Source organism: Rhipicephalus sanguineus, chromosome 1 (assembly GCF_013339695.2).
Source record: "Rhipicephalus sanguineus isolate Rsan-2018 chromosome 1, BIME_Rsan_1.4, whole genome shotgun sequence".
Taxonomy (NCBI): domain Eukaryota; kingdom Metazoa; phylum Arthropoda; class Arachnida; order Ixodida; family Ixodidae; genus Rhipicephalus; species Rhipicephalus sanguineus.
In genome coordinates this window covers 237931538-237955551 of record NC_051176.1, presented here as the reverse complement: position 1 = coordinate 237955551, position 24014 = coordinate 237931538, and the positions used below count along the sequence as shown (strand labels likewise).

Here is a 24014-nt window from a genome sequence, read left to right as displayed (position 1 = left end):
GTATGTGTGAGTAGACGTGAGTATAAACGTGAGCCGACATAAGGCTGATAGCAATGCTGAAGTTCAGTGCATAAGCTCGGCAAAAAATGTCGAGCGCACTCAGACTCACTCAAGAAATATATTTTGCGCTTAGGGCTCACTCGGACTCAGACTCACCAAAATATTCCTCAACCGGACTCACTGAGTCTCAGACTCACTATAATTTTTCTCAACCGGACTCACTCGGCCCAGTCTCACAAAAATATTACTGACTCGGACTCACTCAGACTCACGTCTCGATCTGAGTCTAAGTGAATCTGAGTATTTCGGCTCATGAATGGGTTTGCCGACCTATGGGCACATGTACTATATACAGTACAGTCCGTTAAACGGAACCTGAAGGAACCAGGAAAATGTGTTCCGTTTGACAGGAGTTCTGTATACTGCGAGAGGAACACGGGTGCGGAATTCAATTACGAAACCAATCGTATTAGAAGCAGCTGTTCCATTTTAGCAGCAGTTCCGTTTAAGAGATTTCCATTTACTGAGAGTTTACTTATAAATATTATACTTGTGAATTTGACCACTCACGTTTACTACACCGCATGCCGTTGTAGGTAAGACGTCGTGCTGTTTGGCTCGAGGACACGGGTTCGATTCCCGGCCACGGTAGCCGCATTTCGATGAGAGAACACCCCTACACCTAGATCTAGGTGTCGGTTAAAAAATTCCAGGTAGTGGAAGTTAATCCGGAATCCCCGACCACAGTGTGCCTCACAATCATAGCGTGGTTTTGACACGTGAAGCCCCACAAATTATTGTTATCTTTACTGCGCTAATTTTTTTAACTGCGGGGCTTTTAGTTTGGCATCCGTCAAGTATAACGCGGAAACCGCCGCTCCGGGCTACGGCGTCACTACGTTGCCTAGCAACCACCTGGCACAGAACCGCGTTGGAGGAATGACAGTAGAAGGAGAGGAGAAGAGAAGTGGAGAGGAGGAGGACGAGAAACAAATAAAAGAACATAAAATTTCTTTGCGAGGCGGGATTCGAACCCGCGTACCCGCTGTCCGAAGGCGAGCGTCGTAACCACTCGGCTATTCAGGCAGGCTAGCAGAACGAGTATTTATGGGAACCATACGATTGCGTTGCTATGGATGAGAGAACGAGAAGATAGGGAGAAAGAGAAACAGAGAGAAAGAAAGCATAGTATAGTGTAGCAAGGGGGTTGGAAAGGGAAGTGAGGGGGAGGGAGAGGGTAATGCATAGCATAGCCTTGTATAGTGTGTATAACAAGGTGTGGTAGAGGGAAGCGAGGTTGAGGAGAAGGGAAAGGAGGAGGGGAACGCCAGCAGCTCCGCTGTTTCCTCAGTCCTCGCACAACTTGTGCGTAGCTGCCCCATTTTTTTTACGCAACAGGATATAACGACTAGTAATATATTAGTCCAGAAGAAGTTGAGATCGAACAAAGTTGCGTGTACGCAAATTATTTGAGTCATTTACTGGTCGTGAAATAAACACCTGTCGTTTTCGGGGCGAGCCAGGCGTTATGCTAGGAGAATGATGTTTAGTGACTCAATTAAAGGCTAAAAAGTTGAGGTCAAACTGCGAAAGTGTGATGGCAAGGATATTGCGTTATTGTCCTCTAGAGCTCTTAGGAAACTGCTTCTTCCGTCCGCTATCATTCAGCCTTGGCTTTTATCATATTTCGTACTCCATAAACTTGAGTACAGGCATCTTTATTCGCTCTCGGATTCTTCTGGACTGATTAGACTTTTTTTTTTACGTAAAATTTTGTATATAGCAAGCATGCCTGTACAAATGCACAAATACGTTTTCCAGTGCGCGCTCGTCCGCATGGCATTGGTTGCACCCGCACAGACCAAAGCGGATTTGTTCATGGATGGATGGATGGATGCTATGAGCGTCCCCTTTAAAACGGGGCGGTGACATGTCTGCCACCAGGCTCGAAGAAAAAAAAAAAAAAAAAAAAAAAAGCTTCCTTGTTTCATGTTGGCCTAATACCTTATCTACATTGATTAAATCTATGTTATTATACCAAAAATATAAATTCACGGTCCATCTCTCTGCCTCTTAAGGCAGAATGACCTTATTTTTCCCCCATTATTTATTTTTGTTCTTTATCTCTACTTTCTGCCACCAATACTCTAACCGTCTCTTACTTATTTCTATCGCGGACGTGTTCAGCTTTCCACTGCATATCGCGGTATGGCAGCGACATCTCTATTTGAAAACGGACACTATGATGCGCGCGCCCTTCAAATCTTCCTACTTTAATACCAATTTCGTTGTACATATGAGTGCGCGCATGTCTTCTCTCTCTCTCCCTCTGTGTGTGTGTGTGTGTGTGTGTGTGTGTGTGTGTGTGTGTGTGTGTGTGTGTGTGTGTGTGTGTGTGTGTGTGTGTGTGTGTGTGTGTGTGTGTGTGTGCGCGCGCGCGCGCGCGCGCGCGCGCGCGGGCTCGGCCCGTGTGCCGGCCGGGCCGGGTCGGGTAACGCATTTTAACGCCGAGCCCGGACCGGGCTCGGGCCTGAAGCTCCGGGCTTAGAGTCGGGCTCGGGTTTGAGGTGGCGGGCTCAGGTCGGGCCGGGCTTAGACTTTGCCCAGTTCTTTAAGATAGTTCCACATACCTCGTGCATACATATATATTCCACATATTTGATCTCGAAAAAAACGCTTTTTTATGTTGCGCAAGCTATTTGGAGAAGTTTTATGAGGGACAAGTACTGAATTTTGGCTTCTTCCATATGGGCTACTTGATTTATCTGAAACGGTCGAGCTAAAAGTAATCACACCAGGCTCTTATATAGTTAACATCTCACTATTTTGTGCTTAATTAATTGCATTACTGCGTGCAGTAATGCACGGAGTCTCGTTAAACAGAATCACTTTAAAAACACATTCTTTTTCTGTGGCTCCGTCACAGCTCCCAGTGGTCATGCGACGCGACATGCACATGCACAGCCTGCTTTGTTTGCCCACATTGTTAAAGTCTGAGCTTTCGTCTTGTTCCGCTATATAATGCGAGAGCTACATGATACTGCCGCAGCAGCTTTGGAATGTGCAGCAATATCATATATGTCCATTAAACAAGGTGTGGGGGCAAAGTATATCCACAGGACGAAATATTTTGCTTGAAAAAATGCACTCGCTAATTCCGTTTCGGGAGATGTCCCATTACCTCGAACCACATGCAACCAATGAGTAATCGTCGGGAAGCTTATTCGCACCTTTATTACCAAACTGGAACGAACCCCAAAAATAGATCGAAATCCCTTCATCCACCTCCTGCCAGTCCTACCCGCGTAGTTCAATCGCCACCTTCTACCGGTACAGCATCATTAGCAAGGCATACACCATTATAATATGGGGAAAAAATAGCACAGTACAAACTGTGCATAAGACACACTGCTTAAATCTGCAAGGAGAAGCCCTCAAAGACGAGTTTTAAGATTATATTGAAGAGTGGCACGACGTTCGGAAACAAGAGAAATGAAGGGATGAGCTGGACAGACGTCCGAAATTCGCTCCAGTGGCGGAAGTCTAAGAACAACGACTGTCGACGCCTTCACAATTCGCAAGGCAGATTTTGTGCGCTCCTGCCGCTAGCGCAAGCAGTTCAAGAAGCTTCAGCGCTGCAGGATATCTGATGCAACAGCGCATGGCGTGCTTACAGCCAGAATCTCTTGATAATTTGACATTTCGCACAATAACATGGGAAAGAAATGAACTGTAAACTATGCCACAAAAACTTATAGAGTATATCTAGTAGCAGCGCCGCGATATATGAAAAGAACGCTATGACAGATAGTTAATTTCTTCCTTTCGGCTGTTTATACGTATTTCGAAAGTACACAGGGCGCACGGAGTTCGTTACAATTTTTATCTAGTTAGCGCATTTACAAGAAAGGTAATGAATTTGGCTTTTTCCCTCTCTTTCTCTTGCTGTGGCAAGGTTCTACTATACTGAAGAGAGGTGCATGCTACATATTCAGAAGTGTGCACGATTGGGTTTGTTGGTAGAGCATGCTTTAAATTTCAATAGAGGGTGCAAAAAATTTAATGTTTGCACGAAGTCGCGCAAAGTTTGGTACAGCGAAGCACGGGCCCGTCGCCGCGCGTACTCCCCGTCGACCGACACGTCTAGCTTCGAGATGCGCAGCTTCCTCCTCTGGAGTGCGCACTTTCTTTGGACGCTCTATGACTCTCCGAACACGATCGGGCGCAGCCAGGCCATGCACTATAGAGCGGAGGTTGCGCGTGATGTCTCCGTCGGTGGGCGTGGCTTGCTTGCTTCACCATCCTCACCATCACACCTCTCCTCATCCCGCTCACTTCCCTTTCCCACCCCCTTGTTACACTATACTATACAAGGCTATGCTATGCTCTCCTAGCGTGCCTGGATAGCCGAGTGGTTAGGACGCTAGCCTTCAGCCTTCGTATCGAGGGTAAGCGGGTTCAAATCCTGCCTTGTGAACATTTTTTTTTCGGCGAGAATTTTTCTATTTCTCTTTTTTCATATCTTTCTTTCCGTCTCTCTGTTTCTCTCTTTCTTTCTTTCTCTCTCACTCTGTACTCGTTCTCTCACGCATCAGGGTTATCACAGGCCACGCCGTAGCTGTGAGTAGTGGGATTTGCCCACATTCTGTGGCACATACCCGTTCATGATGATGGTAGTTTTAAACAAAGTGAAGAGAGCGTTCTGTTCTCTGTCTCCTCTGTTCTTATTGCGCTCCCTGTTGAAACCGAACTGATGCTGCAAATCACTTTTCGTGCTACAATATCTGCAAACAAACGCCCTTGATGATTCCCTTTGTATTTGCAAAAAAAAGTCGCAGTTTCGCTGCAAGGGCGGAGCAATGAATGCGATAGCAAGAAATTGGAATGTCACACGAAGAACGAGAAGCAGCTCGATACTTGCAGCGCGCCGCTCAAGCGCAAAGGACGCCCGAAAAGAACGCATAGGCATGCACAGGGCAAGCTTGAACTAACAACTGTCGCAGTTGTTACGTCTTTGTGCTTGAACAACGCGCTGCAAGTATCGACAATGGAGAATGAGATGCTCTTAGATATTTCTTTTTCTTTTAAACTGCGGTGCGTGGGGTGACCCCCTGCGTTTCCTGCCACACGGGGGCGTCTGATGCAAGGTGTGCCCGGGCCGGGCCGGGCCGGGCCGGGCCGGGCCGGGTAGGTGAAATTTTAGGGGCGAAGCTCCTTAAGGCGGCACCCGTTCGTCCCTCGTAGTCGTAGTTGTAGTAGTCGCAGTGCGTAACCAGTCTTACGCTTTGACCTCCAAGGTGGTGCCGGTGGGAGATTTTTCCTGTGCGTTGTTGAACAATAAAAAGTTCGCAGCGTGCACGTTAACTAAAAGCCGAATTCTTCTGTCTCCCATTCCCCATTAGCAGCCATTGGCATGTTCCAGTAGGAAACGTTAGTAGAAGTAGAAGTGTAAGTGTTAGCTAAAAGCCGACTTCTTCTGTCTCTCATTCCCATTAGCAGCCATTGTTTACCTCCAAGGTAGTGCCTGGCTGAGATTTCTCCTGTGCGTGATTAAACAATAAAAATTTTGTTCAAACGCCGTGATTGATGAAATAAACCAACGAAAGACGCCAGATATGTTTTGTAAAAGCAAAACGAAAGAACGCCAGATGTTTCTAAAGCAAAACGAAAAGACGCCAGCTGCTTAACGAAAGACGCCAGATGTTTTCTAAAGCAATGGTTTTCTAAACAATGAAAATTCACAGCGTACAGGTAAATTAAAGTGAGCTGCAAGTCGTCATAACTCATCGAACTCTTTAGTATAAACGCGCCCGATCTCACGTCGGTGATGATGTACTGGGCAGAATTCACGGAAGATTCACGGTTTACCGATGAACCTCCGCAGCTTCGCCCACTCATCATCATTCACTCCGTGGATATGCTGTGATTTTTTTCCTCAGGTTCGGGCCGGGCCCGGGTCTCGCTTTGAGTCACCGGATCGGGTTCGGGCGGGTAAGCATCAACGAGTGCCGGGCCCGGGCCGAGAACCACGGCCCGTGCAGTGCTCTAGTGTGCACGCGCGTGTGTGCGTGCGGGTTTTTTTCCTTTACTGTTATATTTGGGTAAACCCAATTAGGTAATGTGACTATGCAGGAATAAAATGGAATATATCGCACAAGATGGGGTAAATTGGAGATTATTGAGAGAGGCCTGAATCCTGCAGTGGACTTAAATAGGCTGAGGATGATGATGGCGATGGTGATGGCGATGACGCAAGATATCCAGGCGAATTCGTTGTAGTAGTTCTCAAAATGCTTTTTTTTTTTTTTGATGCGCAGCTCACAGCTCCACCAAGTCATACAAAAAAAAATTACATCAGCTTCACACTGGGTGGCCTTCTTTGTTTATCTCTATTTTTCTCTTTCTTTCTTCATCTCTTACTTTTTCTCTTATTTTTTCTATGTCTTCTTTGTCTCTTGTATATTTCTACTCCGTTCTTTCTCTCTGGATGTATGTCTTTCTATTTCTGGCTCCTATCTTTCTTTCTCTTTCTTCCCTTTCTCTCTCTCTCTCTCTATTTCTCGTTTCCTCTTTCTTTCTATCTCTTTCTCTTGCTGTCTATATATTTCTCTCTTTTTCTGTTTTTCTTCGCTTTTTTTCTCTCTATTTCTCTCTTTCTTCTTTCAGTGTTATGCTTTGCTCTCTCCCCTCCTCCCCCTCACATCTGTACTCCTTAGCCTCACTTCCCTTTCCCACACCCTTGTTATACTATACTCTACAAGGCTATGTTATGCTCTGCTATAGCTTGCCTGGATGGCCGAGTGGTTACGATGCTCGCCTTCGTATCGTGGGTGCGCGGGTTCGAATCCCGCCTCGTCTAGAAATGTTTTTCGCCAAGAATTTCTCTCTTCTTGTACTCGTTCTCTCGCCCATCAGAGTTATTGCATCCCACGCCTCACAAATCGGCGCACGTGTTCTGGGAGCGAAGCAAAAGATGAAGAAGAGGACGAAGAGAGCGCGTGCCGATTCGTGATGATGATAGTTTTCTTTTCGCGGATTACAACCAACGGCTGGATTAAACAGCTCCGCTGTGAAACAAAACAGTGAATTAGTATATATGTGATGCCTGCGTTATCATCAGTTGACCTGCCCAGTTCGTTCACCGTAGTCGCCACAACGCGAAAACTGCAAGGGCTCCCCGGACCGAGACGTGTGCCTCCCCGTATCTAGTTTCAGCAAAAGCGGAGGTTAATTAGATTTAGTGATGCGACAGGTTAAATGTTAAAGCTTCGCATTACAAGAGAAGCGTTTTTTGACCGGCAGGCTGACGCGTGACTGGTATTACTCATTCCTTGCATCGAAGCTCAAGTAGTATGTATGTCGATTGCGGTCTGTGCTGTCTGGTAAATAAGCTCATGGTTGTCCGTCTCCCCAGTACCTAAAACCCTGCTCACAAGCTGCAGAATGTCATTCTTGTGTTTGCACTGCTGACCCGGAGGTTGCGGGATCGAATGCCGGCCGCTGTGGCCGCATTTCGATAGAGGCAAAATGCTAGAGGCCCGTGTGCTTATATTTGAGGGCACGTTAAAGGATCCCAGCTGGTCGGAATTTCCAGAGCCTTCCACTACGGCATCCCTCATAATCATATCGTGGTTTTGGGACGTAACACCCCAACAATTGCATATTACAGAATGCCATTCGCAAATTATGGGCTTCCCGCTGCCGGAAAACCGTTACGTTAAAGTAGGTGCGTATGCGGACATTATATTTCCGCAGCGAACAGTCGCTCCCGCATGCCCTTAATAAGCCCCAAAACTATGGATTTATATCTGGTGCAAGGCTTAATTATTCGAAAAGCCGGTTATAACGATAGTAAGTTCGGGGAGCAGGTTTAATGCGTGGTGTCAGAGACGCTTGTTAGGGCCGCCAGGAAGAGGACGCAACTGGCACGGCGCACAAACATGTATTCTGACATAGAAATGCACAAACGACACAAATACAAAGTACAACAAAACAGTGAACACCCGAAGCGTCTTTAGAAAAGAGTTCAAAGAAACGCAGTGGTCGTGGCTGCGTTGCGGGCCTTGGATGAGAAGGGCGAGGTGGTATGTCGCAGGTTCTGCATCCGCGGGGCGCCAGGGCAGAAGACGTGTTGTTCTCGAGGTCCCTCGGGCATTGACGCTCGACCAGGTCCCTCCGACAGATGTTGGCCTCCCGAACGTTGGCGTCCGACCAGGCCAACGCGTCTTCTCCGCTCCAGCTTCTGGCTCCGTCTGCCTAGTCGACGTGGCCTGTTTTTTTTTTTTTCGTTTTTTTTTTCGTTTTTTTTTCTCACGCCACGCGGGCACGTGCAGGGAGGTATCTTCAAGATGTGCGAACCAGTCTTATTCCAGTGCGCGTGCTTGCGCGTTTTCGACTCCGCTTCGTCGTCTTCTCAGTGGCTTTAGGGCGTCTGATCACACCGGTATTTTTTCACTAGTGCCCCAAACGCACGTCTGTCCAACACGTCGCCATTAAAGTGGAATCTCAAAATCAATATCCTGGGTATCACTTTTTAGGCAGTTGGCATATGGGAGTGGAATGCATCAGGACGTCGGTTGTAGGAGCAGTGTGCGGGCAGCTTCCGATTTTTTTTATTTTCCTCTCCTCGAGCGTCGATGTGTTTTCCTCGGAAGTTTTTTTGGTGTCGTTTTCATGTCGCTGAGCACCTTCTTCGTGTCTTGAGGAGTATAGAAAGCAGTGACAGCTCGGTTCCTGGGCGGATGGCACTGAACTCTTTTCGCGACCAGCATTCGGGTAGCCTCGGCACCGTGGCGGATTCTCTTTTCCCTAATGCCGGGCGGTCGCTGCGTCCACACTATTCCTGCTCACTTTATTTATTTATTTATTTATTTATTTATTTATTTATTTATTTATTTATTTATTTATTTATTTACTTTTACATACTGCAGTCTGATATGGGCTATCATAGGAGTGCGTTTTTTACATAGGTACACAACAGAACATATCATAATGCAACACTACAAGGAAGAAAAAAAAACAAGAATACAACAACCCTTAAGAATCATAGCGCGAATCAATACATTCTTTCAAGAAATCTTCTAAAGGCAACGATCTAATTGTACCAGGCAATAAATTCCATTTTTCGATATTGTGCGGAAAGAAACTGAATTTAAATAGGTTAGTACGTGGTTGAAAGGATGCGAGGTTAAAACAAGAGAGCTGAGCTAGTTGGTATAAGTATTCATTCTAAAAATACGGGGCGTACAAACACGGACACAAGAAAAAAGACAGGACACCAAAAACGGCGTTTGTCGTGTCCTGACTTCTTTCTTGTGTCCGTGTTTGCACGCCCCGTCTTTATAGAGCGAGGTTAAGTTTGTGGCTATGCCGTGTGCCAGCAGAGACCCAAATTGCGGACCCTGTTAAGCTACGGCACGCCAGCGCAGGCCATACCGAGGTATTTCCTTCGCGTATCCTTGCGTGTTTCGGTGCCGACGAGCCCTACGAATCGTCGTCCTCAGTGGACAGATGTGCCTGGAGTATCCAGGACAAGGGTGGCCTTCCGTGGGCATCTCTGGGCTACGGGCCTGGATACTGGCGTCACCGCTGATACTGTCGTAGAAATAAACGGCACGCTCCTGCGACATTTTGTGCCCCCTGATCGGTGTCTGATAATGCAACAAGGGCAGCGGAAATGTATAGCTGCAGATACGCTGCCTGTTCACCTCCATGATTTTGTTTGAAGAATCTGAGGTCGGTATAGAGACAAACCAATACGTGACAATCGAGTGTGTCGTCGCACGTATATTTTGGCGCGCCATTCATGCCGGATTTCGGGGGCAGGGATTACGGGACCTCGTTTCGATCGGAACGCTCCTGCGCGGGTGTTTCGCGGCCCTTGTGATTTTCGCAATTCTCTTCAGCTTTCGGCGCAACCGTTTTGAAGCCGTGGCTGGAATTGTCATCGCTGTACTATGTGGTCTATACTCAATCGCATGAAACGGGAACGGAATGAAACAGCGCCCAGCTCAGCACACTGCTACGACAGGTGCTCGCCCTTCTCTCCGAAGAGCTCTTCTTCGTGGCAGAACGTGAGTTTCTTCGCCACTGGTCGTGCCCTTTCGTGCCTCTACAAAAAACCAGCGAGCGCACCTTGTATTTCGCCCAGAGTGACCACTTTCGGTCGATGATCTCGTTTTGTTTTGATTACCACTTTATTCGTTATCATGCAGTGGATTTGTCCATCGAACCTACTATATATATATATATATATATATATATATATATATATATATATATATATATACATATATATATATATGTGTGTGTGTGTGTGTGTGCAACCATTCATATGCATATGTTCGCTATCGGACCTTTGTACATATTGTAAATCTTTTTCTAAACAGCGTCTATTCTTATCTGATACGGCCCTGTAACGGGTGTTTTGGCATTATCACCGTTTTTGTAAGGCGGCGCCGTGGGCGCGGCTTTCTCCTCCGTTGCCACTGGTTGTCCCGGCATTGCGCTGCAGCAAGGTACGGCCTTGGGGTGCTATGCAGGATGGCCCGAGCTTCTCGGGCACACGAGTTTGCTCCGAGCTCGCATTACGGCGGTCATGAAAGGAAGCCAGTGCAGAGCACGCGATAGCAGCGTTGATAAAAATGGATACAAGAACGAGCATGGCGTCACATACGCATGTGCGGCATCTGCGGCGGTTTTCAAAGGAGCGCCATGTGCGAACGCGTCAGTGCCGCCACTCAGTCAACATTTTGACAGTGTAGCGACGTCCGCGTGATTGTCGCGCTATCTCTTTGCCAGCCTATCATCGCGCCTCCCATGGGCGTGTTCGTGGGCGTTTGTCCTCTTTCGGAGAATTCTTTCGTTCCACCTGCAGCATGGAAATTTCCACTCTCGAAGGTAACAAGGGTGCACACGTAGCACTCTGGTGCAGTTCGTTTCGCTTCTCTGGAATATTATAGATAAATAAATGGACAGGTTGCTGCTATACTTACATTCCACGTCTGAAGATTTTTCTGTAGTAACGAATCGGTAGAAACAATGTCGCCACAAGCTAGTAAATAATAATTCTCGCCGCAAATCTCACCAGGGGCGCTTGCTTCGTGGCTGTGAGTGTTACATCGTGAGCGCGGTGAATTGGAATGCGAGACATCGTAGACACGTGATAATATAGCCTTTAATAATATCTGGGGTTTAACGCCCCAAAACCACACTATGATTATGAGAGACGCCGTAGTGGAGGGCTCCGGAAATTTCGACCACCTGGGGTTCTTTAACGTGCACCTAAAGCTAAGTACACGGGCCTCAAACATTTTCGCCTCCATCGAAAATGCAGCCGCCGCGGCCGGGATTCGATCCCGCGACCTTCGGGTCAGCAGCCGAGTGCCATAACCACTAGACCACCGTGGCGGGGATAATATAACCTTTAGTTCTTCGGCGTGTGTGCATAGTCTGTGCGATTAAGCTGATAGATGAATCGCGCCGCTTGCTGGCATTGCGCCGTGAGCCCTGCTCCTCCGCAAGAGCAAACATGGTGGGCGGATCCGATCTTCGCCGCGGGCGTCTGTCAATTAAATTGATTGACGTGCGAACTCGGGCACAAACTCGTTGATTCTGAAAAGGCCCCAGTTCAACTCGGGACTGTCATAGTGCCGGTGTGCCTGTCAAGTGTTTCATGCGGTGGACGCTACTCAGCAGCTTCTTTGCATATAAAATAATTTGGTCAGCTTGCACTACTTGCGCAAGGCTGGGGCCATGGGAGGATCTTGTCACCTAGCTTCTTCGAGCTTTTTACGTGGCTCGTCAACTCAGTATGCTTGGTCTGCCTCGGAGCAATGACCGTGCCAGTTCGGTCTCAATATTCGTGCTATTGACAGGAAGGCCTTAATTAACATGGCAGTGCGTAGTTATGTCCTAATTGGTAATGTTTTAATTAACACGACATTAATTACTTAGATTTCATTATCAGAGTCCTGAATAGCCCGAATGTACTTAACATAATGCTAATTAGAGTGATCATAATTACCGCGTACATGGCGAGGAAGTTCCTAATTAGCTTGGTTTAAATTTAGCGTGCTCCTAATTAGCGTCGTGTTAATTTACATGGCTCTAATTAGCTCGGTCTTAACTAACAAGATATTCAGTAGCCCTGTCTTGACTGTTAATGTTTTAATTACCACGACATTAATTATTCAGGTTTAATTCGCAAGGTCCTGAATAGTACAGAGGTAACTAACATAGCCCTAATTAGTACTATAATTAACACGATCTCGGTGCGTAAGGTCTTGGTTATTTTGTTTTTAAATACACGCTCTTAATTAGCGTCGTGTTAATTAGCATGACCAAATTAGTTTGTTCTTAGCTTTAGACGGTTCATTAGCATGGTCTTACTAAGACGTGGCTTAATTAGCTCGGCCTTAGCATGATTTGGCTTAATCAGCTTCGCTATAGCATGTCCTGACTTAGCTAGGTATACCGTCCAGCCAATTAGCTAACCTGCCGGCAACACCTGCTCGGGGAGCAAGCAGACGATTAATAAGAGGACGAAGAAGGGCGCGCGCCGGCCTAGCAACGCGCTAGAATGTAGAGGCCGACCATGGTCATTATACACGTGGCCTCGACGATTAGCTCTAGCCGCGGTGTTGTAAGGCGCTCGGTTGGAACCAATCTCGGAGGCCACGGTGCTGATTATTCTAAAGGGTGCTTAGTGCAGATATTAAACACTTGAAAATGAATTCAAACGGCCCGCGAACACATAAAAAATATAATTAGTAGAGCTTTCTGCCACTTTTCTTGTATGGGTGCACTTCTGCACTCAGTGGAACGACAAACAAATGAAAAAAGAAAGGTGTGTGACCGGGCTAGTTGGTATTCCATAGTGACGTGAACAGCGCGTATACTACACAAGGACGAAGAACCGACGAGGACTAGCGCTAGTCCTCGTCGGTTCTTTGTCCTTGTGTATTACACGCGCTGTTCACGTCAAAATGAAAGAAGCTGCATCTAGTTTGACGACACCGCCCAACCTTCTCGACCGCCCTTGACGTGACGCCGCGTTCCATCGTAACCAATGGAACGGAGCGCGCGCTGAGGGATGGATTTCACCTTCTCGTACTATTAGCTCTTTCAAAAGGGGGTGTCGCCAGAGCTCGGAAAGATCCCGAGTTTTGCCAAACTCGGGCCATCCTGCATAGCACCCCTGGTACGGCCCACATTTCTGAAATAAAAATTTGGAGCCGAATACGCGTTAAGTTTCTCACGGTTGCGACGTGAGCACGCAACTAAGTTTAATATAATAACTGTTAGTGTTTTACGTCACTAAACCAGGCTATGATTATGAGAGACGCCGTAGTGGAGAGCTCCGGAGATTTTGACCACCTGGGGGTTCTTTAACGTGCACCTAACTCTAGGCACGCGGGCCTCTAGCATTTTGCCTCCGTTGAAATGCGGCCACCGCTGCCAGGATTCGATCCTGGGACCTTCGGGTCAGCGAATCGTGGTTTTGGGACGTTAAACCCCAGATATTATTATTACCTTCGGGTCAGCGGTCAATCATTACAACCAGGGCTGGGCAAAGATACTTTAAAATTGTATCGCGATACGATACAAGATACCCAGGCAAGAAGTATTTGAGATACGGATACAAGATACTTCTGGGATAATTGTATCCGATACGATACTTCTCAATTGTATTTTAAGATACTTCGATACATTTGCAAATTCGCTCTTAATATCGATATAATGAAGCAGGAAACGCTTATGAACAAAAATCTTTACTCGGAATTTTCTTAACTGCGACCAACTTTGTTTAATTTTGAAAAAAAAATATGTCTCTGTGCCCCCAGATTTCTGTCTTACTTGCTCAATATGTATTAGTTTCATTCCGAAACAACTCAGCTTAACATGAGAGCTCTTTATACGCTGCGCTGTCAATGGTTCTTGTTTGACACTTTTGTAATTAATGGGTGCCGCTTCTCTACTTGCCGACCAGCTAGTGGGTTGCCATCTCAATACAAGAAGTCTCCGCACGATGGCGCAAATACCGCTGTGCAGTTCTACCTTGTCCGTAAGCGTATTACCGTTTTCGCAATACCGGATCAGCCGAAACGCAGCAGCAACGCTGGTAGAGATATTTTTTTGTGACGTATGATGTTTGCATTGACGGCTTAAAACTGCAATGATTTTTATATTCTACTTGTCTGCTGGCCTGTAGCGTTCGTTAACAACATATTTACTAAAGTGCAATCATTTGAAATTTCTTCTCCGAGAGAACTAGTGCCGTCGAGAATTGTCTCAGGCGCACTGTAGTGGCAAAAAGCGTTGCAGGATACCACTGCTATTCATATTATTGCCACTTATAGCTACGGCTATCTCGTTATTTGCAACAGCGAAAAACTTTTCGGTGACCTAAAAAAAGAAAACCAATATATCTTAGTCAAATAGCAAGGCGGTTCCGCATCATTCACAGTGAATACTTTTACAGGTTGTTTTACGTAATTATAGAACCAAATATCTAAAAAAATGGTAAACCGCGACTGAATGAAACCAATGGAGTATGGTTTACAGTCATGCGGCGTTCATTATAATATGTATTATATTGCGCTTATTTGGTTGATTAACTGAGATCAATTATGCAGACTTTTTAATATTCATTTAGGACCAAGTGGGTGCCATCACGTCATAGAAGGCATTCCAAAACGACCGGTCCAATTTTCGGTGGCGACGTATACATCCTGCGCGATGATTTTTTTTTTCCGATTTTAAAAGAAAGCGCTCGAAATATCAAATGAAACCACGTGACTGCGCCGCTCGTGTGCTACCGTACTGCAGCGATCTCAAACGTGCTTCGAGCAAAACAACCGGCGCGCGAACTGTCAGCATATCGAGGACGACGGCGTTTTTTGTCGTGTGCGGTAGACAGAAATGCTGACGCACTGTGAAGCCGATGCATAAAGCCGCGGCCGGTCATTTCGCTATGGTCCACGCGCTGGTTGTTTCGCTCGAAGCGCGTTTCAGAGCGCTGCAGTACGGCAGCGCACGAGGGCAGTCACGTGGTCATGTTTCACGGGCTTTCTTTAAATGGGATGCAAACGGAGGACAACAAAAATAGCACTCATGCTGACAATCAAATTATGATCAAGATAACCACTTGAATAATTGAGCAGGAAGAACACAGATACAGTACGCCAAGATATCTTATGTTACATAAGTGCTTGTTCTACGGCATCTAGCATCAGCACCGGTGGAGCGACAGTTTTCAGAATCTCATTGGCATATAAGTCAATCTCATCGCATGTAAGTCAAACTTACATCCTCAAGATCTCTTAAATCGTTGTCGTGTGAAAGCCGCGAGACACAAAGAAACCCCATTCTTGCATTCTTCAGACTTCGTAACGAAGCACCACGCAAGAGAAACTTCGACAACGACACCATAGGAGCATCAGAATTTCCGCGAAAGGTGCCGTGCCCGTTGGAGTACGTAGAACAGTACAGTGTTTACGAGAAAGTGTCATGGCACCGACACAAGCAAAAGGAAAGAAAAAATTGCGAGAAAGCGAAGTTCAACTGCTCGTAGACGTTCGCGGGCTTGTTTTTGTCGAGATCGCGCGAGCGCCACCACGTGACTGTGCTCCACCAATCGGGACGCGCTGACATCATCGCCTGCCCTCGCTGGAGAACTCTGGCAGATATATAAAAGAATGTTACTGTCGTTAGGTTTTTAGATGCGAAGTATCTTAAGGCGGAGCTCAATCCGGTGGTGGTGGTGTGCGGCGTGACCACCCTTACTGCGCATGCGCATACCCTCTCCACACACCTCCTCTCCACTCCTCCTCTCCACTCCCCCTCTCCCCTCTCCACTTTCCCTCTCCCCTTCGCCTCTCCCCTCCCCCTTTCCACTCTTCCTCTGAAGCGCGGGCTAGACATGCCGAAATTCTCTCCTGCGCAACGCCGCGATGAGCTCGAGCGCATGCGCGTCCCCTCCGCTTCTCTCTCCTCTCCCACGCTGCCCCCCTCTCGCCCGCCTGTCGACCGCGTTCCCCGCTCGCCCTGTGAGAATTAACGGCCAGGCTAGATGGAAGATACGACGCGCGTAGCGTCCCTCTTCGCGTTCCACGACGCGAGGTCGGTAGCATGCCCAACGAACGCCAACGGAACGCGATCGTGCAAGTGCTACGGCTTCGCATCGCCTCATGGTCCCCTTTAGCGGGAGATGGTGTAATTTTTCAAGTAGCTTAGTAGCAGCAGTATCAGCTTAAGAAGCGTAGTTCAGCCAACGTTAATTGTTTCGCTCTGTGTTGTTTCTATAGCAGTATCTTGCATCTTAAGATACACGATACATTATTGAATGTATCGGAAATACAGATACAGATACACGTCTTGCGAGACGTATCGCGATACAGATACAAGATACCCAAGGAGTATCTAAGATAGTTATCTAAGATACATGTATCTTCGATACTGCCCAGCACTGATTTACAACCATTTACCACCGGGGCGGGTGCCACAAGTCTCTGTAGCATAATTTTATGGGAACTGAACTCGTGACTTCTAACGTGGCCCCATTTAACCTTATTCGGGTTCAATGAGCTACACGAACATTTTCTCATGGCACCAGATATCTTTCTCCTGCCTGCTGCGGTAGGGCGTGGCGGTACTGAGCAAGAGGTTGCAATGGCCGCGTCGAGATGGATACGTAAGGCAAAAATCTTGGAGTCCTGCATGGACCCGACTTCCTCTCTGCGAAGCCTTACTCTGCGAAGGCGACCTCGAACGGGCCTACTACTAGTACTGGCTGGACGACGTGGTCATGGCGCTCCGAGCTGCCGAAACGCATGCATGCTGGGCCGTCCTGACGCGTTACACTGTCTAGTACCAATAGCATCTTCATTATTCAATACAAGGCGCATTACGGCCTTTCTCTTGAAGCAATTGTTCTTTAGAAGCGCAATGAGGATGCGGCATTGGAAGGACGCGGCAGTGGCTCTTTTTTTCTTTTCTTGTGCCAACAGTTGCACTAAGGTTTCCTACAATAGAAGAAGCGGTGGCGCTAGTGTCTATGCGGGATCTGCAAGCACGGTTCAGACAGCATGGGAAGGATGGGTAGTACATCGTTTACCTAAACTTCGTCCTCCTTGCTTGATATGGTTTTGCACCTTATAAGCCGGCCACATACGACAAAATATTGGGTTATAAATGCAACAGTTTGTAACGACTATGCACGTGCTCACATACTTATTTTCTTCTAGCATTTAGAAAATACGATAGTCAGAAATTTAGGGAGTTGATGTGATAGTGCTACCGATGTTGAGAACGTTATTGGCAGAGGTCTGTTTTTTTGTTGTTTTTGTTGTTCTGACAGGACGATTTATTTATTTATTTATTTATTTATTTATTTATTTATTTATTTATTTATTTATTTATTTATTTATTATCCTTATTTGTTCGTTTGTTCTTTCTTGGAACAGTTCGGGGTTGCAGCTGTAGGACGAAGTCTCGCGCAGTGTACGCGTGTCCGATATTAACAGCCTGCTGATTTTATAGCTTTGCTGCGGTTGTGGGAGCTTGCGTGCCTGAATGGTAACCGTTAAACCGTTTCTAGAAATTGATTGGCAGCGAGGGTCGTACGCTCGCGGAGAACACTTCTTGTCCGGCAGACAGTGCGCACCAGCGATTGGGACATTCACCACGGCGGCACGCTTTCCGAGGATCCTCATCAAACTGAGTGCGCTTTGCATTTCTCGTTGCCCTCCGCTGTCCGTGCAAGGAGCGTTCGTGAGTCAGAGAGCGCACGCCACCTGCGCTGTACGAGCGTCTCGGGCGTGTTTGTGATCGGCGAACTGGGATGAAAATGCGCCCGCTCCCTCGCCCATGACCGGCTGGGCCGAAAACAAATGTGGACGGCGGGCCAGCAAACATTCAGAGCAGCCAGCAGAGACCCAAATTGAAGTGTGGGGACGCGCCGCCAGGCAGCCCGCGTGCGTGATGCTTGCGGGACGACTGCGTTGCCATGGTGACCGTAAGGTGGTTGCCGTGACAACCAATTCTCCGCATCTCCCTTCCGTTCTGGTTCTGCCCGCAGGAAGCATTTCAGAGAGGACGAGATGAAAGATTCCTTTTCTGTTGTTTTCTTTTATACATTTGTCGCCGAGGCGGGAAGTGCTTTGGTGACCTTTTATTTCAGGTCTGTGTGCATGCACGCGCGCACGGCTGGTTTCTTGCTGATTCCCGTTTCGCGCGCCGTAGTTGGTGATCAATTGTTCCTGGAATTCATCCTGGTCACCGCTAGCTTACATTTCCGAAGAATAATTCGTTTTTAACGAACAGTAGTTCGTTTTTAACAAATGTTTTGCCGGTATGCACCGGCACCGAGCAAGCCGTCTACTTGAATAACGTTGGCCCTCGTCATGCAGCCAGTGAGACTTTGTATAGGTGATTTCACAACTTTCTGCATCCTCGATCATTTGTGATGTATGATAACGAACTGAATGGCTTAAAGCAGCTACAGAGAAAGGTTTGTGATTTTATGCGCCAATAGCTGCGCGGTGTCTTTTGCGTTGTGTCAGCCTCATCTGTGGGGCCATCACATCGGGGGTTATTCGAGCAGCAAGCTTGCTTTAATGAAATGATCCGAAAGTGCAGTGAGCAAGCCAGTGCCAAGTGAAGCGTACATGCTCGAGGTATTGCATATTTTCTATACGTACTATACCCAGAGCTACAGAACGTCGTTTTGTTTGCACCTTGGCCAGTCGCCTGTTTCATTTTTAACAATGTTCTTACCTGACCAGACGGCATTCCGTCAGACTCACTACAAAGAAAATAGTTTAATATCTGTAGTCATGTAACTTATTTTCGAAGCGCTGTTGTTATTCAGTTATTTTCATGAAAGGATCAAGTTCTACATTTCGTACCATTTCAGCAGCACAGAAACTGTTGCTCACTTTTGTGCTAATGTAAAATTAATATTTCCGGGTGGTTGAAGGCGCGTAAGTATTTCCGTCGCGATGCTGTGGATCGCAGTCTTCACTGCGTGACGCCGGCAGTTTATTCCGCTAATTCCGAACAATTATTTTTTTCTACACCAGATTTTTACCTACTTCATTGTGTAAAGACACAGACGAACTCAGTAGGCAGGCAGACTTGCCGCTTTTGCAATCCTCAGTCCAGCTTGCGCGCATCACTGATGAGCGGCGAACATCCCGCCGTTGAGCCTGCCTTGGTCGTCAGGCCTAACCAGTGCTGTTTCGTTAAGTGTCGGTCACCGAATATACGGTTTTGTTTCAAGTCAACGCAGGTGTCTTCGCAGCGGCCTTTCGGCTATTGGGAAGCCGCGAAACCACTTCGCCAACGAAAGCGAGATTGTGACGTGCAACCTGGATAGCGCTATCTTTACGGCTGACATTTTTAGCTACATTGCGCGCGGATATATCCGAAAACTCGAGCCAGACACAACTTCCCAAACCTCGGTTGCTGATGTATGTGTATGTTCAACAGAGAAGACGGCGGTGCGTTGTGAAGTCATGGCTTCACCGCAGCACGACCCGAGCTGCCGTGAAGTCTCATTTCAAGGCAGAAATCTCGGCCATTCGGTTTCATCTCCTAGGGTACCCGGGGTACCCCAGCCTCCCTCTACCACCACCCTTCTATGTTCGCCGACCCACTTCGTCTTTTAGTAGTCGCTAACTAGCAAACGCTATTTAGCGTTTAGTGTTAGCGAACAGCGCACGCGTCGCTGGTAAACCAGAACTGTGACCAGAATAAGCTGCGCTCGACGGCTGTCATTTGCAGTTAAGAAGTAGTTGAAGATTGTCGATGGGAACTGAGCCGCTGGTAGAACATACGACGCAGATGAGCGCGCATGAGCCTCGAATAGAGACTGTTTGTTAGAATTACTGGAGCGTTGCGTGCAGTTATTCCTGCATTCTGTCGTAAAAGAGGGTGCGAGTTATACACGGAAAAGTGGCGTTCGTATCGAATACTTTGAAAACTTCGAATATGGAAATTCGTGCAAATGTGAACGCTGAATAGCTTAATATCCAATGGAATATTCGAAAATATTGAATGTTCGCACTGGCCTGTGAAATCGTTCGTTTCTTCGTATATAAAATCTACGCCACATTCCGGAAAGAGCATCGGATGTTCCAGCTATAGTTCTCGGTTTGTAATGAATAACCATACTTCGCATGGTGAAAAGGCAACTTTGTAATCTTTGCTCTTAAGCGAAATAAAGGGGGAAGGGGGATAAAAGAGCATACACGGGTATGTAAGTTGTAAGTTTTTCATGCGGGAACATGTGCTATCGTTGACAAATGAAGCATGCCAAGGCTTAATATAGAAAGATATTATTTGTGTAAGTAAAATAACAAAAACCGTTTTCAGCTACAGAACTATGTGATCGTCCTTAACAAATTTGGCCGTTGGTGCTGTTAATCTGCCTGAGCTGTGATCGTGAGTTCGCGGTCTTTCGCTTTTGCGCCATAATTTGCCATGATATGAACCAGTACAGCCGGCCAAATCTTTAACTATCGTGCGCGAGCGCCGACTTTTTTGTGCGTCGGCGCCGTACGACGGAGCCAAGTTGCAAACATGGCGAGAGTAAGCGCCCCTCTTACAAAGAAAAAAAAAAGCGTTTGCGTCGCCAGATAACAAATGAACGATCCACATTTGTCAGCTTATCTCATGCGCGCGGGCGTGTGACGTCTGCGGATTTCATTTTCTCTGTCGCTTGCTGATCTTCGGAATATAAGATACGCGCAAGACGCGCTGCCTGTTCGTCTGAACTGAGTTAATGCAGGGTGACGTTCCCACGAAAGAACAGCCAAGGAGACGATGGGCCCAGCTGAGCGCGCTTCGTGGGCATGCGTTTACTCTCGCCCTGTTTGCAACTTGGCTCCGTCGTACGGCGCTGACGCACAAGAAAGTCGGCGCTCGCGCACGATAGTTAAATATTTGGCCGACTGTACATACTTAAAAATGTTTACGCATTAATAGAGACGTATCTTTCATGTCGAGGCGTAGAGCCGCTATCTCCTTCACTATACAACGGCTCGACATGGAGGTCTCGGTAAAAGTCGCACTGCTGTTTCTGCGAATATATACTAACGACTTCCGCCCAAAACATTATCTCTCTGCCCTATGGCACATGACCCTGAACACCGCCTTGCAATGCTCGCAGGTTCTTGGGGCGTGGCTCAATGTTTGTCTTCTCGATGAGCCAGTTCCTGCGGCTTCTGCGCCTAGGGGCGGACTCGCCGAAGTTGCCGCTCTTCGGCTCACTACTGGACGTGGGTGCGGGCGACGGCAACGTGACGGCAGCCATAGCGCCCTCTGTTCGGCCAGGTAGACGTGACCGAGAAGTCGCCGTCCATGCGACGCGTGCTGAGTCGGCGTGGATTCCGAGTGTTGGACGCTGCGACGCTCAGGCCTGCCGATGGAGACGACGACGGGGAAGAGCAACTGTACGACGTGGTCTGCTGCCTGAACGTGCTAGACCGCTGCGAGACTCCGCTGGGACTGCTGCGCACGCTCAGGGCTCGGCTTTCAAACCCCTCGGGCAGGCTGGTGCTTGCGCTGGTGCTGCCGCTGTCGCAGTACGTAGAGTCCGGCAAGTGCGGCGCCAAACCGCTCGAGACACTGTACGTGCGCGGTTCGACACTGGAGCAGCAGGTCCAGTCGCTTTACAAGGACGTGTTGGTGCCTGCTGGGTTCATCTTGGAGTCCTGGACCCGACTTCCCTACCTCTGTGAGGGCGACCTCGAACAGGCCTATTACTGGCTGGACGACGTCGTCATGGTGCTCCGAGCTGCCGACACGCATGGAGATGGACCGTCCTGACGCGTTACGCTGTCTAGAACCGATAGCATCTAGAACATCATTATTCAATACATGGCGCACCGCAGCCTTACTCTTGCAGCAGCTGGGCTTTTTTTTTTCTTTTTTTTTTTAAGTGAAGTGCGGATGTAGGTACCAGGAGGCAACGGCAGAGGTTTTTTTTTTTTTTTTTCATTGTGCCGATAGTTGTACTGTAGAGTTTCCTAGATCGATTACTAGAGGGAACTCTGGCGCTAGTGTATATGCGAGCTGCAAGCGTGACGGTTCAGCCAGCATGGGAATTGTGTGCAGTACGTGGACTTGCCTAAACTTTCACCTTATTGCTTCATACGGGTTTTTTACTTTAAAAACCGGTTATTTACAACTATATATTAGGCCATAAATGCAACTGTTTGTAACAATATGCACGTGCACAGATACTAATTGCCTTCACGCTTTCAGAAAATACGAACGCTCAGGTACTTAGCAAGATAGTGGGGTAGTACCGATGTTGCCTCCTCTACTGATGCCTAGATTTAGCAGCATTTAAAAAGATGAAGTGTCAGACAAAAATAGTTTTTAATGTAAAAATGTACTATTGTTACTAGTAGTGATCTATATTTGCCTTCTTCGACGTTAACAAGCACAAGCGCCTTCTATATGATCAATCAGTAATCGTTCGGGTTTTTTTTTTTTCCTGCAGGACAACTGCAGTGATGTGATTGCTGCGCCAATTGGGCCAAACTGTGCCAAAAGGTGTTACCTGCTACATCCTGCTACATTTCGGCAGAAATCTCATCATTTTTGCCGAGCGTGCTCCAAGACATCATTTCTGCAGTCTTTCGGAGAGAAAAAAAGAAAGAAAGATGGCAGGCGCTCGGATTACATACTTAAGTTATCGTTGCAATATTGTGGTCATTGGAGCAGACATGCGAGAGCTGTGTAGTTATAAAAAATCTCTCAGGGCCAACAACTATGTACTAAACAGAGAATATTATTTCATTGAGCTCATGGCGTTGAGCAAGTAAATCGCAGTTACCACCCAATTCTTGATTGAGCTTACAATGATGTTCATCCCTCACCATCATTCGTGCTATAACTTTGCCCATTGCGACCATCTTGCCCAGCAGCAAAGACATGCACACAGTATCTCGTAAATGGTGACTTTACACTGAAGCACGTGCCCTGCCGTAAACTTTCGCTTAGATAAATAGATGGCGGCACGCGAAATAATGTAAGCTGGTAGGTTGGGCAAGAGCTTGATGTACTGACCCAGACAGTGACACCGGGGAGGGGGGAAGTGGAATCTGAATTTGCCATGTATACCTAGTGTGCACATACGTCACCGAGAGGCGATTCGTCACTTCCGGTATGCGCCGCCGACATCCCTGGGTACCTACTGACGCGGTCGCAGTCCGCTGCTGTGTTGTGAAGTTGTGTGTACGCTCGCTCAATTCGGCTTCACGATGCCAATATGTGCGATTTTCGGCTGCAGGAGCAGAAGCAAGTCGCCTTCAAAGCCCACGAACCGGGACAAGGCGTGGGAATGTTCTCTTTGCCGAAACTTATAATCCGGCATTGCGGGCGTGCATTCCGACTTTCCGATGAGTGCCGGCGTGTTTGGCTGGCGCGCATTAATAGAAATGACCTAGAGAACTTGGATAGCATTCGCGTCTGCGGACGTCACTTCATCACGGGTAAGTACGATCGAAGTAAACAGATAGTTTACCATGATTACTGTACTTACAAGCTCTTCGCCACGACCGGCCATTTCGCGCTGCGTACGTGCGATTCGCTGCATGTGATTGAGGGCCTTGTACTTCGTTTGCTCGTAGGTAACGATAAGTTGCTTGTGCATGTAGGCTGTGTTCATGGCGGAAGGGGAGGGGTGGCTTGGAGGAGTTGCATTGCGCTAAGTTTAGAAACACGGACCTCAAGTACAGTGACAGTTAGCAATCGTTTTCGTTAGTGCATGCTCCTCGCTGCGGCCAAAGTCCACGCATGTCGATTACGTTCCGCGCAGCACGGCCGTCGTTGTGGGTGACTGAGAACCTCTTTGTTTACGCTCCTGTTGACATTGCACTTATGCACCCTGCTTGGTGGATTGCAGCATGAGAGGACTTGCATCAAACTAAGAACACGGGTCACGATTTGACAAACTGTGCTTGCTTGCAGGAAAGCCCTCTAATCTCATGGACGACAGCAAC

The 24014-nt window shown here is 47.5% G+C and overlaps 1 protein-coding gene across 1 annotated transcript in view; it reads left to right on the top strand.

Moving 5' to 3' along the window:
- LOC119375233 (protein-L-histidine N-pros-methyltransferase-like) overlaps window positions 1-23163 on the top strand; it is a 195623-nt gene extending 172460 nt beyond the window's left edge. Inside the window, 2 exon segments of the mRNA XM_049420440.1 lie at window positions 21173-21320; window positions 21322-23163. Coding sequence (XP_049276397.1) covers window positions 21173-21320; window positions 21322-21831 — 658 coding nt within the window. The 3' untranslated portion in view covers window positions 21832-23163.
- Window positions 23164-24014: the final 851 nt, after the last annotated feature.